Raw genomic sequence first — 13,500 nt, 5'->3', positions numbered from 1 at the left:
TAGACAAAAAATCTTAATGAAACTTTCAGAGCGGAATAATATGATGAAAATATATGTACATTCTAAAGCACAAGTCTCTAGTATTTGAAATGTGTTTTTTACAAAGTGGTGGCGAAGGGGGCTTGGTATCCAAAATCTTTAAATCACAAAATGTTTGTATTCATCATATGTATATACACAGTAAATCTGAAGCTTCCAGGTCTAATAGTGTTCAAATGAAGCTGGAAAACACTAAATCAATTTTTCGATTATTCTCGATAAAAAAGATATCGGATGAGTTATCGAGAAAATGAAGCAAACTCGTACTTCGTATGCATACGAGTATGCACAATTTCAGCTCTCTAGCTTTTGTATCTTCTGAGATCAACGCACTCATACATACATACGGACGGTCAGAACGACAGGGGTATATCGACTCAGCTCGTCGTCACTTTGTAGGGTCTGCCACGCCTTCTTCTGCCAGTTACACACATTTAAACAAAACCATTATACCCTAATTTCCAATTTTCAATGGGTTCAGGGTATAAAAATGTGGACTTTCATGGGTTTCATTTCAAGATACAACAATTATTGCCAACAGATTAGTGTCACTCAAATCTGTTGATACAGTTTGCGATACCACCGAAGCTGTACATTAATTTAGAAATTTTGAATTCATTGGATTTACCAGACATGCCACCGCACCACTTACAATTGAAGGTCGCATCTCCGGTGATTTTGCTCCGTAACTTGGACCCACCACGCCTGTGCAGTGACACACAATTAGTAAGTAAACAAGTAAGAAAGCTCTAGTCGAGACTGCTCGACTACGAGATCCCCTGAACCCTACCAGCAACTGATATTTCAATAATAATTAGCACACACACACGCATACATACAAATACACGCACACACACGCATACAAACAAACACACGCACACACATACACATACAAACAAACACACGCATACACACACACTCACATATACAGGGGATTGCGCTTTGGTTGCGCTGCAGTGTGGCAATATAATGAGAACTTATTTGTTGAATAATTTAATTTCTAGACGTACGATCGTAATGAAACTTTCAAAACGTAATCATAATGTTTAAATGTATGTGTATACCGAAGCACAAGTCTCTAGTATTTGATATACGACTTTTACAAAGATGACGGTGAGGGGGTGGATTTAGGGGTGGGGGGTAAATTTTAACAAAAACCGAAATTGTATAAAATTCATTAATATACATTTTAAATTTGGAGACTCTAGCTTGAAAGATGTAGGAGATATAATTATTTAATAAAGTATCGGAATGAGTTATCGTTTTTATACCCTGAACCCATTGAAAATGGGAAATCAGGGTATAATGGTTTTGTTGAAATGTATGTAACAGGCAGAAGGAGGCGTGGCAGACCCCACAAAGTATATATATTCTTGATCAGGGCGACAAGCTGAGTCGATTTGGCCCTGTCCGTCTGTCTGTCCGTCCGTCCGTCCGTCTGTCCGTATGTATGAACGCGTCGATCTCAGAAGATATAAGAGCTAGAGACTTCAACTTTTTTTTAAAATGTCCATATATATCGCGCGCATATCGAGTTTATCACTAAAAAACGATAACTCATTCCGATATTTTTTTATCGATAAAAAACCTTATCGAAAGTCAGTTAAAAAATTATATCTCCTACATCATTATAGCTAGAGTGTCCAAATTTTAAATATATATTAAGACGTATTTTATACAATTTCGGTTTTTGTTAAAATTTACCCCCCACCTCTAAATCCACCCCCTCATCCTCATCTTTGTAAAAGTCGTATATCAAATACTAGAAACCTGTGCTTCGGTATACACATACATTTAAACATCATGATTACTTTGTGAAAGTTTCATTACGATCGTACGTCTAGAAATGAGATTATTCAACAAATAAATTTTCCAAATATTGCCAACACTGCAGCGCAACCCAAGCGCAATCGCCTGTATATGTGAGTGTGTGTGTGTGTGTATGCGTGTGTTTGTTTGTATGTGTATGTGTGTGCGTGTGTTTGTTTGTATGCGTGTGTGTGTGCGTGTATTTTAATGGATGCGTGTGTGTGTGCGTGTGTGTTTGCTAATTATTATTGAAATATCAGTTGCTTGCAGGGTTCAGGGGATCTCGTAGTCGAGCAGTCTCGACTAGAGCTTTCTTACTTGTTATACCCTGAACCCATTGAAAATGGGAAATCAGGGTATAATGGTTTTGTTGAAATGTATGTAACAGGCAGAAGGAGGCGTGGCAGACCCCACAAAGTATATATATTCTTGATCAGCACGACGAGCTGAGTCGATTTGGCCCTGTCCGTCTGTCTGTCCGTCCGTCCGTCCGTCCGTCCGTCCGTCCGTCTGTCCGTATGTATGAACGCGTCGATCTCAGAAGATATAAGATCTAGAGACCTCAACTTTTTTTTAAAATGTCCGTATATATCGCGCGCATATCGAGTTTATCACTAAAAAACGATAACTCATTCCGATACTTTTTTATCGATAAAAAACCTTATCGAAGATCACTTAAAAAATTATGTCTCCTACATCTTTCAAGCTAGAGTCTCCAAATTTAAAATGTATATAAAGATGTATTTTATACAATTTCGGTTTTTGTTAAAATTTACCCCCCACCCCCAAATTCACCCCCTCACCATCATCTTTGTAGAAGTCGTATATCAAATACTAGAGACTTGAGCTTCGGTATACACATACATTTATACATCATGATTACGTTCTGAAAGTTTCATTACGATCATACGTCTAGAAATTAAATTATTCCACAAATAAGTTCTCATAATATCGCCAACTCTGCAGCGCAACCCAAGCTCAATGTTTATACGTGTGTGTGTGTGTGTGCGTGTCTTTGTTTGTATGCGTGTGTGTGTGTGTGTGTGTGTGTGCGTGTGTATGTGCGAATTATTATTGAAATATCAGTTGCTCGAAGGGTTCAGGGGATCTCGTAGTCGAGCAGTCTCGACTAGAGCTTTCTTACTTGTTTAGTGATAAACTCGTTATGCGCGTGATATATACGGACATTTAAAAAAAAAGTTGAAGTCTCTAGCTCTTATATCTTCTGACATTCTATTCCCAATTATACTGGCATACACGATGACAATCAATAAGTCTGTATGTGGCTTAGATTTGGAAACACCGGGATTGTCCTACGGACAACTATATGTGGCATGTTCTCGTGGCGAGATAAAACAATGAGAAACTAATCTGTATTTTCTTTTGAATGTCATTATTATTAGTAATAAATAAAGCATACTTAAGTAAATGATATGGTTGCCGGGTCAGCTAGTAAAATATATAATTTTATAATTTTTGATAATTTTTTTAATCGAAAGTATTAAATTAGCAAACATACATTTTAACGATGAAATAGAAGAGTATATTCTAGAAAAACTGAAAAACTGAACAAGCTGAAAACATAAAGAGTGCTCTAGTCGAGACTGCTCGACTAGTAGATACTCTGAGCTCAGCCAGCTGATATTCTAATCATTCTCCACTTTTTTTGGGTACACACGCTCGCATTACCACGAACTCTGCTAACTGCGCAATATCATTATATTCATTTGTTGTCCGTCCGTCTATGTTAATGAAACTTTCAGAACATAATTATAATGTTTAAAGTCCTTAGTACTTTTTGGCTACAGAGAAGTGGTATCCAAAATTTGTAAATAACAAAATATATATATATATATATATATATATATATATATGTATGTATATCTTTATATACACAATAAATGTGAAAAGCTCCAGGTCTAATAGTGTTAAAATTAAATTGAAAAGAACCTATTAATTTATCACTTCTTCTCGATAAAAATGATATCGGGAGAATTTTTTTAAAATATTCTTAATTCTAACTGCGTATACACTAGGATACCTGCAACATTTCAGCTTTCTAGCTCTACTGAGATCGACTCACGGACAGACGGACACGGCAATATCAGCTCATCGCCCTGATTAACAACATATATATACATTATGGGGTCTGATATATATACTTATGGAGTCTGATTCCTTCTGCCTGTTTCATACTTTTCACAAAACCACTTCACCCTGATTTCCCATTTTCAATGGATTCAGGGTATAAAAACGGGTTATTTCAAAATATTTTGTCTCGACAAATAGTAAAACCATTTACTACGATTTCAAATTAAACTTGTATATTTATATATAATCAATATATTATCAATAACCCATCGAAATACTGAAGACGAGGAAAAAGGGCAAAATTAATTTATGAGCATGCGCATTCGGAAACTTGCATATTGCTCCATGTTGATATCTTAAGCTTATCACTATGGTTCTCATCCACGTGCAATATTTCTAGCTCAGTGAGTTTCGATGGGGCACAGCATGGTCGAGGTACACGGTTATGGTCCTGCTGCCATATTAAGCTCTGGAGTAGGGCGTGGTGATGGGCGGGATTGTGCCTAGGGGGGCAACGCCCAAGGCAATAGCCGGCGTCGAAAATCTTTGGCTGTATGATAAACTCGAATCCTTTGATGTCCTTAAAAGCCACATTCAATTGATGTCGGCAGCACCGTTGATGCGATTTGTAACAACTATTAGGCCAGAGATTGGTAATATTCGAATTACTATAATCAGAGTAGTTGTTGTGATTAAACGAATGTATTCCTTTTTCACGATAGGTGCGACCGATGTGCCCAATAATATTCAAAACTGGCGATAGGTGATATCGATCATTATCATCCCCATCATTCTGATCCATATGATGTGGGCTGTGCACATCGCTGAGTATTCGCGCCCCAATGCGTCGACATTTATCACATTGAATCTCTATTCCAAGGTTCTCGCAGCTCTTGTTTAACCATCCACGCACCGCCTCGGTAACATCGAATTCCAACCACTGGCTGCGGGTTTCATCTACTTCCATCGTGTTCTCAAACTCTATTTTACGGGAATCTAACTGTTTGCGTTTGTACATTGGCAGCAACTGATAAACGCTCAATTTTAACGGGTAACTACGGGATTTGGATCTACGATTTTGTTGGTGATTAACGGGAATCATGCTATCTCTATTGCAGTTTGCTTTGTGATTCATTGAATTGTTATATTTTCTTTTAACTCCTTGTTCTATCCTTGTTCTATGGTGACGTGATTGTGCCAATGCTGGATTGTACAGCATCATTAGCCTCACGTTTGCCTCATCTAGTTTCTTGTAGTGAAATCCATCAGCATCGTTAATGGCTAATGGAAAATGTAAACGAATATTTGTCTTATCGTTAAACGATTCCATCCTCGACTCTTGATTCGCTCTTTTCATTCCCTTTGGAGTCCGACGTTGGCGGCGGAGTCGTTCGTATGTGATATCGTTAACACTGTTTGTGACTATGGTTAAAATACGAAGTGTTGATGAGGATGGATCTCCTGAAAAATAAAAGTTGCCGTCCTTACTGTCACCAACTCTCTTTTTTTTCACACGTTCTAAATACTGAAGGTATTTGCTTGAGTATTCTAATTGACTAATGTTTGCCTTTCATAGAAAAATATTTAAAAAATTGCGTTATTTAATGTGAAAGAAAAGAAAAGAAGAGAAGAGAAGAGAAGAGAAGAGAAGAGAAGAGAAGAGAAGAGAAGAGAGAATAGCAGAACGATACAGAAGAGAATAGAATAGACTAGAAAGCCTCTCACTCTCCTCCTCTTCCGCTGCCCTACGCTTCCCTCCTCTCGCTCCTAACTCCCTCCTCTCCGGCCCTCTCCTCTCCTCTCCCCTCCTCCCTCTCCGCTCCTCTCCGCTCCCTCTCTCCTCTCCTCGCCTCTCCTCCTCTCCTCTCCTTCCTCCTCTCCTCTCCTCTCCCCTCTCCTCCCTCTCCTCTCCTCCTCCTCTCTCCTCTCCTCCCTCTCCTCTCCTCTCCGCTCCTCTCCTCCCTCCTCTCCTCTCCTCTCCCTCCTCCCTCTCTCTCTCTCCTCTCCTCTCCTCTCCTCTCTCCTCCCTCTCCTCTCCTCTCCTCTCCGCCTCTCCTCTCCTCTCCTCTCCTCTCCTCTCCTCTCCTCTCCTCCGCTCCTCTCCTCGCCTCCGCTCCTCCGCTCCTCTCCGCCCTCTCCGCTCCTCTCCTCTCCTCTCCTCTCCCTCTCCTCTCCTCTCCGCTCCTCTCCCTCTCCTCCCTCTCCGCTCCTCTCCTCGCTCCTCCTCCTCTCTCTCTCTCCGCTCCTCTCCTCTCCTCGCCTCCTCTCCTCTCCTCTCCGCTCCTCTCCTCGCCTCTCCGCCTCTCCGCCTCCGCTCCTCGCCCTCTCGCTCCTCTCCTCTCCTCTCCTCTCCTCTCCTCTCCTCTCCTCTCCTCTCCTCTCCTCTCTCTCCTCCTCTCCTCTCCTCTCCTCCTCTCCTCTCCTCTCCTCTCCTCTCCTCTCCTCTCCTCGCCTCTCCTCTCCTCTCCTCTCCTCCTCTCCGCCTCTCCTCTCCTCTCCTCTCCTCTCCGCCTCTCCTCTCCTCTCCTCTCCGCCTCTCCTCTCCTCTCTCCGCTCCCTCTCCGCTCTCCTCTCCTCCCTCTCCTCTCCTCGCTCCTCTCCTCTCCTCTCCTCTCCTCTCCTCTCGCTCCTCCTCTCCTCTCCCTCTCCTCTCCCTCTCCTCCTCGCTCCTCTCTCCTCTCCTCTCCTCTCCTCCCTCTCCTCTCCTCCCTCTCGCCTCTCCGCTCCTCGCCTCTCCTCTCTCTCCTCTCCGCGCTCCTCCTCTCCTCTCCGCTCCTCTCCTCGCTCTCGCCTCTCCGCTCTCGCCGCTCCCTCCTCTCCGCTCCTCTCCTCTCCTCTCCTCTCCTCGCCTCTCCTCTCGCTCTCTCTCCTCTCTCTCCTCTCTCTCTCCTCTCCGCTCTCCTCCCTCCCTCCGCTCCTCTCCTCTCCTCTCCTCTCCTCTCCTCTCCGCTCTCCTCTCCTCTCCCTCTCGCCTCTCCTCTCCTCTCCTCTCCTCTCCGCTCTCTCCGCTCTCGCTCCTCCTCCTCCTCTCTCTCCTCGCTCTCCTCTCCTCCCTCTCTCCTCTCCTCTCCTCTCCTCTCCTCTCCGCTCCGCTCCTGCTCCTCTCCTCCGCTCCGCTCCTCTCCTCTCCTCCTCCTCGCCTCTCCTCTCCTCTCCTCTCTCTCCTCTCCTCTCCTCTCCTCTCCTCTCCTCGCTCCTCTCCTCTCCTCTCCTCGCTCCTCCTCGCCTCTCCCTCTCCGCTCCTCGCCTCCTCCTCTCTCGCCCTCTCCTCTCCGCTCCGCTCCTCCCTCTCCGCGCCCTCTCCTCGCCTCTCCTTCTCCTCTCCTCTCCTCTCCCTCCTCTCCTCTACCGCCTCCCCCTCTCCTCTCCTCCTCTTTTTTCCCTTTCTCTTTTTCTCATATCGGGCAGTTTCTTTAATCCAAGGCCGTTCATTACTAATTCCGTTAGCTTCTGCTTATTTATAATCCTATTTTGTATGTTTCGAATTTGTTTGTTCTTCTTGTATTCTATTTCCATTATTTCATGTTTTTGTGATCTTTTAATGCGTTTGCTATTGGAAGCGGAATTTAGCTTTTGGTCGTATGATATGGTTTGAGCCACTGTATTTTTGTTTGTTTTGTGTTTTTTACTACCAAATGGACTTATAATTATCAGACTATGTTCATTTAAACTGTGATTATATGGATAGGTGCCTTTTGATATGCTATGGCTACGGTTATGGCTATGGCGATTATTTTGATTATCGTTATCATTGTTTCTAAGCCTTACTTTGAAATTCCATTTATTTTGGGATAACTGATTTGCTTTTGACCACTGTTGCACGCGATGCGTATAAGTGGAGCTGAGCCACAATTTCTTCGGACTTAATGATATATTTGGGATCGCCTTAAAATTTTTTCCACTGGCTTCCTGTATCAATGAAGAGCAGAATGGCAACAATAAAAAAAGCACGAAACATAACTGCGTTAATTTCGGAAATATGGAAGAGAAGATCCGACGGTATATGGATGTGTTCGAATCCTTTCGAATCCGCTCAACATCATTATAATAACAATCAAAAATATTGTATAAATGTAATTGACGGCATATGTATTTTACATAATAAATGTTTTGTCTCAAAATGCAACGTAAGATTTTTCTATTGGCAATATATTCGAAAGACCTGTTTGCTGGTCTTTTGGCTCTTTTTTTTTTTAAATCAATCCAGTGGAAAATACTTTGGAGTGTAGCTGCAAAGTATTCAGATTCTATACGTATTTTCATCTTTATACCACATGGCCTTTATAGATAACGGGATGGCACAGAAATTATATAAAGTGTCAGAGGGTGTTGTTCCTCGATTTCGATCTGCCTTTCGATATCACACACATATATTGGATTTTCTCACACAATTGATCCACTTGCTTACTCATTTCTAGCCCAGTAAGCTATCCAACTACTACACGATTACATACATATGAACGCTTAAATTCGTATATGTAAGTTTATGGCTTGTATGGGGAGATTGAATTGAATCAGCACAAAATATTTATTAGTTTTTTAGTTATAAGTTATAGAGTAAAAATCACAGTTCAATTTCTGAGTCTATTATATTTATATTATAATTTTTTGGCGCTCGCGATCAACAATCGAGTCGTATCCATTGATGTACAGCAAGCAGAGACGAAAACCTGTTCGCTTAGCACTTCATATGCAACTAAAATACCACAAAGTGAATGCTTACTCAACAGCCACCACAATATAAACAATCTCTTGCTTATACCCACATACATATGTATATATTTACATACACGCACACCCACTTAGTCGATATACATACATATGTATGTATGTATATATGAACAGCAAGCGTCAAATGATTAGAAGCACTGTTAGTGCTTTATCACTTTTTGTATTACAAAAATTACAAAATTAATTCGGCTTTTGTGAACATATACATACATATATATATATATATATATATATATATATATATATATATATATATATATATATATATATATATATATATATCAATTTAGGCATCTCCATGAATGAATGTTGGGCAACATTGCCTCCATACATACATACATATGTATTTATATTTAAACATATACAAATATGTATCTGTGCGTGTGCTACAGTATTTATTTTCTTACTCGAGCGCAACAATAATAAACAAACCTAATCAAAGTTTTTATTTATTTATTTATTGCCCTTAGCTAATTTTTATTCAAATTTTTACATCAACGGACTACGATTATCTCACGTATTACGTACATATGTGTGTATGTTCATATGTATGTAATAAGCCCCATAAAATATGAATTAATAAAAGACAGAAGAAGAAATTCGTATGTATTCATATGTATGTATGTACATGCATTTCCCATTAAAAATGGGAAATCAGGATATAATGGATTTGTGTAAAAGTATGTAACGGGCAGAAGGAAATATCGCAGATACCCCATATCGCAGATACCCCAGAATACCCCATAAAGTATATTTATTCTTGATCAGGACGACGAGCTGAGTCGATATAGCCCTGTCCGTCTGCCCGTACGTCCGTCTGTACGAGTGCGTCAATCTCAGAAGATACAAAAGCTAGAGAGCTGAAATTTTGTGTGCATACTCATGTATAGCATACGCAGTACGAGTTTGCTTTATTCATTCGATAAATCATCCGATAACTTTTTATCGAAAATAATCGAAAAATATTTTTTGTTTTTTCAGCCTCATTTGAACATTATTAGACCTGAAAGCTCCAGATTTACTGTGTATACACATATGATGAATACAAACATTTTGTAATTTACAGATTTTGGACACTACGCCCCTTTGCTCCCAATTGAACGCATTTCAAATACTAGAGATTATTACTGATGATTACTTTCTGAAAGTTTCATTAAGATTTTAGGTCGAGAAATTAAATTAATCAAAATGTTACCCACACTGTAGTGTGCAGTCCAACCGCAGAGCTCGTTGTTATACGTGCGTGTGTATGTATGTACATATATGTGCATAAAAGAAGTACAGAATGATTAGAATATCAGCATAAAGGGTTCAAGGTATCTCCTAGTCGAGCAGTCTCGACTAAAGCCTTCTTGTTTTTATTTGTTTGCTACAACTTCAAGTACTTTGCCATTGATAAAAAGAGGCTCATCTGTGCGAGTAGAGAGAAGCGCAAACATTCTTTGTGAGAGATAATAAGTTTCACGCGAACATACATATATGTATGTATGTGTATGTACATGCATACATACATCTGAATGTATCCATGCATTGTGCATGTAAATACATACATACATACATATGTATTTGTGTGCGTGTCTGCTTATAAGACACACACACACACTCTATCTGGCTCCCAGCATGCAGCTCAGTGAATTCACAACGATGCTAGACAAGCTTGCCTAGGATGCTAGGGGTCGGAAGGCCATTATGGCAGGAGATTTTTACTCATGGGCGTTAGAATGGGACAGCCACACAACAAATGCCATACGGATCTGTAATTGACATTACTTTTGTAACTTCATCCCTCTTTCGGGAAGCAACATTGAGACATTGCGATAGCTATATGGGCAGCGATCATTCACAATAGGTGAGCCACCTGCCAGGGCGTCAACCTTGTGGTTCGGCTGGATACTTTTGATCCCGCGGCCCTTTCAGAGGCTAGTAGCCCAAATTCAGCAACGACGTCTCCTTCTAATGAGCGTCTTAAAGTCCGTCATCATCTATGCTGCGCCAATATTGGCAAGAGCGACGGCAACGCCGAGGCATTCGCGCCAACTACAGATTGAGCGCAGTCAGAGTCTGCTGCGTGTTCCGAACAGGAGGACCTAGTCGCCGAAGCCGTGGAACGGAATGCTTATACGAAGTAACGAAATCAGAGCGAACAGCATTGCAAGATGGCAAAGAAGGTGGAACATCTCCACTAAAGTGCGATGGACACATACTCTCATCCCGGAGCTTGAGCCATGGCTAAACCACAATCACGGCGAGGTTAATTTTGATCTTTCGCAGATTTTTTACTTGAAGCGCTTTGGCCACGATGAAACCGACGAATGCTCTTGATACGGACGAGGTCTGGTGGAGGACGCCAACCACGTCTTATTCGAATGCGGACGAATACTAGAGGAGAGGCGCTGTCTGGAAGAAGCAGTGGGCCGCTCCATTAGAGCGGACAACATGGTCAACGTGATGTTGGAATCGGAGGCAGCTTGGAAACTTATAAACACCTTCGCGACCACAATCATGATGGAGCTTCGCAGAATCGAGCGAAGACGAGCTATCCCAAGCTAAGGGAGTGCAAAGTGCTTGCGAAGCAATGCTTTACGGCCGTACTACAAGCATCGTGCGCTATCCTTAGCCACCTAATCACACTCATATTGTAAAAGTTGTTAATAAACGAATATATAAAAAAATATATATATAACAAGTAAGAAAGAAAGCTCCAGTCCAGACTGCTCGACTTGTTTGTTGATTTTTTGAATAATTTAATTTCTAGACGTACGATCGTAATGAAACTTGCAGAACGTAATCATATTGTTTAAATGTATGTTTATGCCGAAGGTCAAGTCTCTCGTATTTGAAATACGCCTTTTACAAATATGATGGTGAGGGGGTGGATATAGGGGTGGGGGAAAATTTCAACAAAATCCGAAATTGTATAAAATGCATTTTAATATACATATTAAGTTTGGAAACTCTACCTTTAAATATGTGAGAGATATAATTTTATAACTGATCTTCGATAAGGTTTTTTATCGATAAACAAATTTCGGAATGAGTTATCCTTAGTGATAAACTCGATATGCGCGCGACATATACAGACATTTAAAAAAAAAATTTGAAGTCTCTAGCTCTTATATCTTCTGAGATCGACGCGTTAGGTTACCGTTAGCTCGTTCTACTGACAAAAAGGCATAAACTGAATTTTCTGCAGTACTAGAGCTAAACTTAGCTACTAAATTGCTAATGGGATGTGCATAAGTAATCTTCAGTTGGTAACTCCCGATTGCAACGTTCTTGCTCATTAATTTTTATACAATCATAACATTAGCTCATGTACTTTAAAGAGATACACTTTTATCCGATTTGTCACGCCATGGTCAACACGAATCTTCATTCAAAATTTCAGCGTTTTAGCTCTTCATATATGAAGGCTAAGAAAAAATACATACTTTATACTAAATAAATATTTAGCTAAAATATGATTCGATTGAATTTTTACAATGTTACATTATATGGTTATCTTGAATAACCTTATGAACTTTATTTAAATTAATATGGTAATACATTCTTTCATAATTACGTTGCCTTACAAATTAATTATTATAATGTTGTTATGGTATATACATAATGTATGTACTATTTCGTTTATATATTCCTTATTATTTATGTATATGTATTTCCTTATATACACAGTAGTCAAATAAAGGTACAAAATACAAATGAAATTAAAACATAATAAATAATAGAATACGCAAATATTAAAATATATAAAATCCAAATATAAAATGTCTTAATATTCAATATTCAATTAATTAATTATTCAAGTAATTAAGCAAAAGGGTATGTAAATTGCGATGGTTGAAGTAAAAGTATATATTTCTAAAGACAATATAGAATATAATGAATAGCTCAACATAGTTTCTATACATGTTATCGAACCCATATCTTAAAAGGTAAACATCCAATTTTAAAAATTATTATTAATAATCTAAATTTTATATGCTTTAAGTTACAATTTGACTACAAATTGATGGATAGGCATTAGAAGTAAGCATCAAAGAAAAGGCATTTTATATATTTACTCATTAAACTGTACGAATACTTAATACAATATATATCACATGTTCTAAAGTACTAGGCTCTTTATCGAGCCGAATGAAGAGGGCAACAACATGTATGTTATCTCATTAGCAAAATATATAAAAGTACGAATATCCTAAAAATGAAGTTCTATGATAGGCAGTTATTAAGAACAAAAAATGTTAACGTGCCAGTTCCTAACTTTTAGTGAAAATATAGCTTTAATTTGAAAGACCTTGAACAAAACAGTAACTGTAATTCCAAATACAAATAAGTTATATATTACTTGTTAAAACTACAAAAAATATTTTAAATACATATGGATCCTAGCATTACTGTACTATAAAATATAGTTAAAATCGAATTAATTTTTGCCGTAATACATTTTTGCTAAATAACTAGCAGACTTTCAATTTTTAAACAATTTTTTTTTTACAATTCAGTCATGGCATTTGTCGATGTAATGCATAGTATGGTATATTATAACAAATACGAATCCAAATCCACAGGATGAGTGTAATTAAATTAGTGGATGTAAGTGTTTATCGTAATATACTATTTAACCTAGAAACTCCATGAGAATCCTGGATATATCTTAAGGAGATAGATTTATTTTATATCTACATATGTGATATTTCTTAAACTTTTTTAACTTAGTATTCTGCCGTGTTGGTAGGTTATATGTATTATATCTTTTATCAATGTGTTAATGCAACCGAATAGACTATAAAGCGGTATTAATCAGAATTTCTCGCGACCTAAATTGCG

At 39.2% G+C, this 13,500-nt stretch overlaps 2 protein-coding genes across 2 annotated transcripts in view; one reads left to right on the top strand and one right to left on the bottom strand.

The window, feature by feature from the left end:
• Positions 1–4,241: 4,241 nt before the first annotated feature.
• mav (TGF-beta domain-containing family member maverick) lies at positions 4,242–8,677 on the bottom strand. The gene is made up of 2 exons (XM_089262893.1): positions 7,335–8,677; positions 4,242–5,511 (listed from the first exon to the last, which is right to left on the bottom strand). Exons 1-2 carry the CDS (start codon positions 8,200–8,202, stop codon positions 4,247–4,249), a joined length of 2,133 nt encoding a protein of 710 aa, XP_089119019.1. The 5' UTR covers positions 8,203–8,677; the 3' UTR covers positions 4,242–4,246.
• A 4,254-nt stretch (positions 8,678–12,931) lies between these two features.
• Arf4 (ADP-ribosylation factor 2) overlaps positions 12,932–13,500 on the top strand; it is a 42,607-nt gene continuing 42,038 nt past the window's right edge. Inside the window, exon 1 of the mRNA XM_089262942.1 lies at positions 12,932–12,951. The gene's annotated coding sequence lies outside the window, so the exon portion shown is untranslated. The remainder of the gene's footprint in view (positions 12,952–13,500) is intronic.

The sequence above is a fragment of the Drosophila navojoa genome, chromosome 6 (assembly GCF_054131105.1).
Source record: "Drosophila navojoa isolate 15081-1374.11 chromosome 6, UAZ_NAV_1.0, whole genome shotgun sequence".
Taxonomy (NCBI): Eukaryota; Metazoa; Arthropoda; class Insecta; order Diptera; family Drosophilidae; genus Drosophila; species Drosophila navojoa.
This window is presented reverse-complemented; position numbering and strand designations above follow the sequence as displayed.

Coding starts and splice junctions, on each gene's coding strand:
- mav (XM_089262893.1), bottom strand. CDS start 8,202: ATGAAAATACGTATAGAATCTGAATACTTTGCAGCTACACTCCAAAGT. Junction 5,512..7,334: donor AAAGAAACTGCCCGATATGA/GAAAAAGAGAAA, acceptor ATATTTTTCTAT/GAAAGGCAAACATTAGTCAA.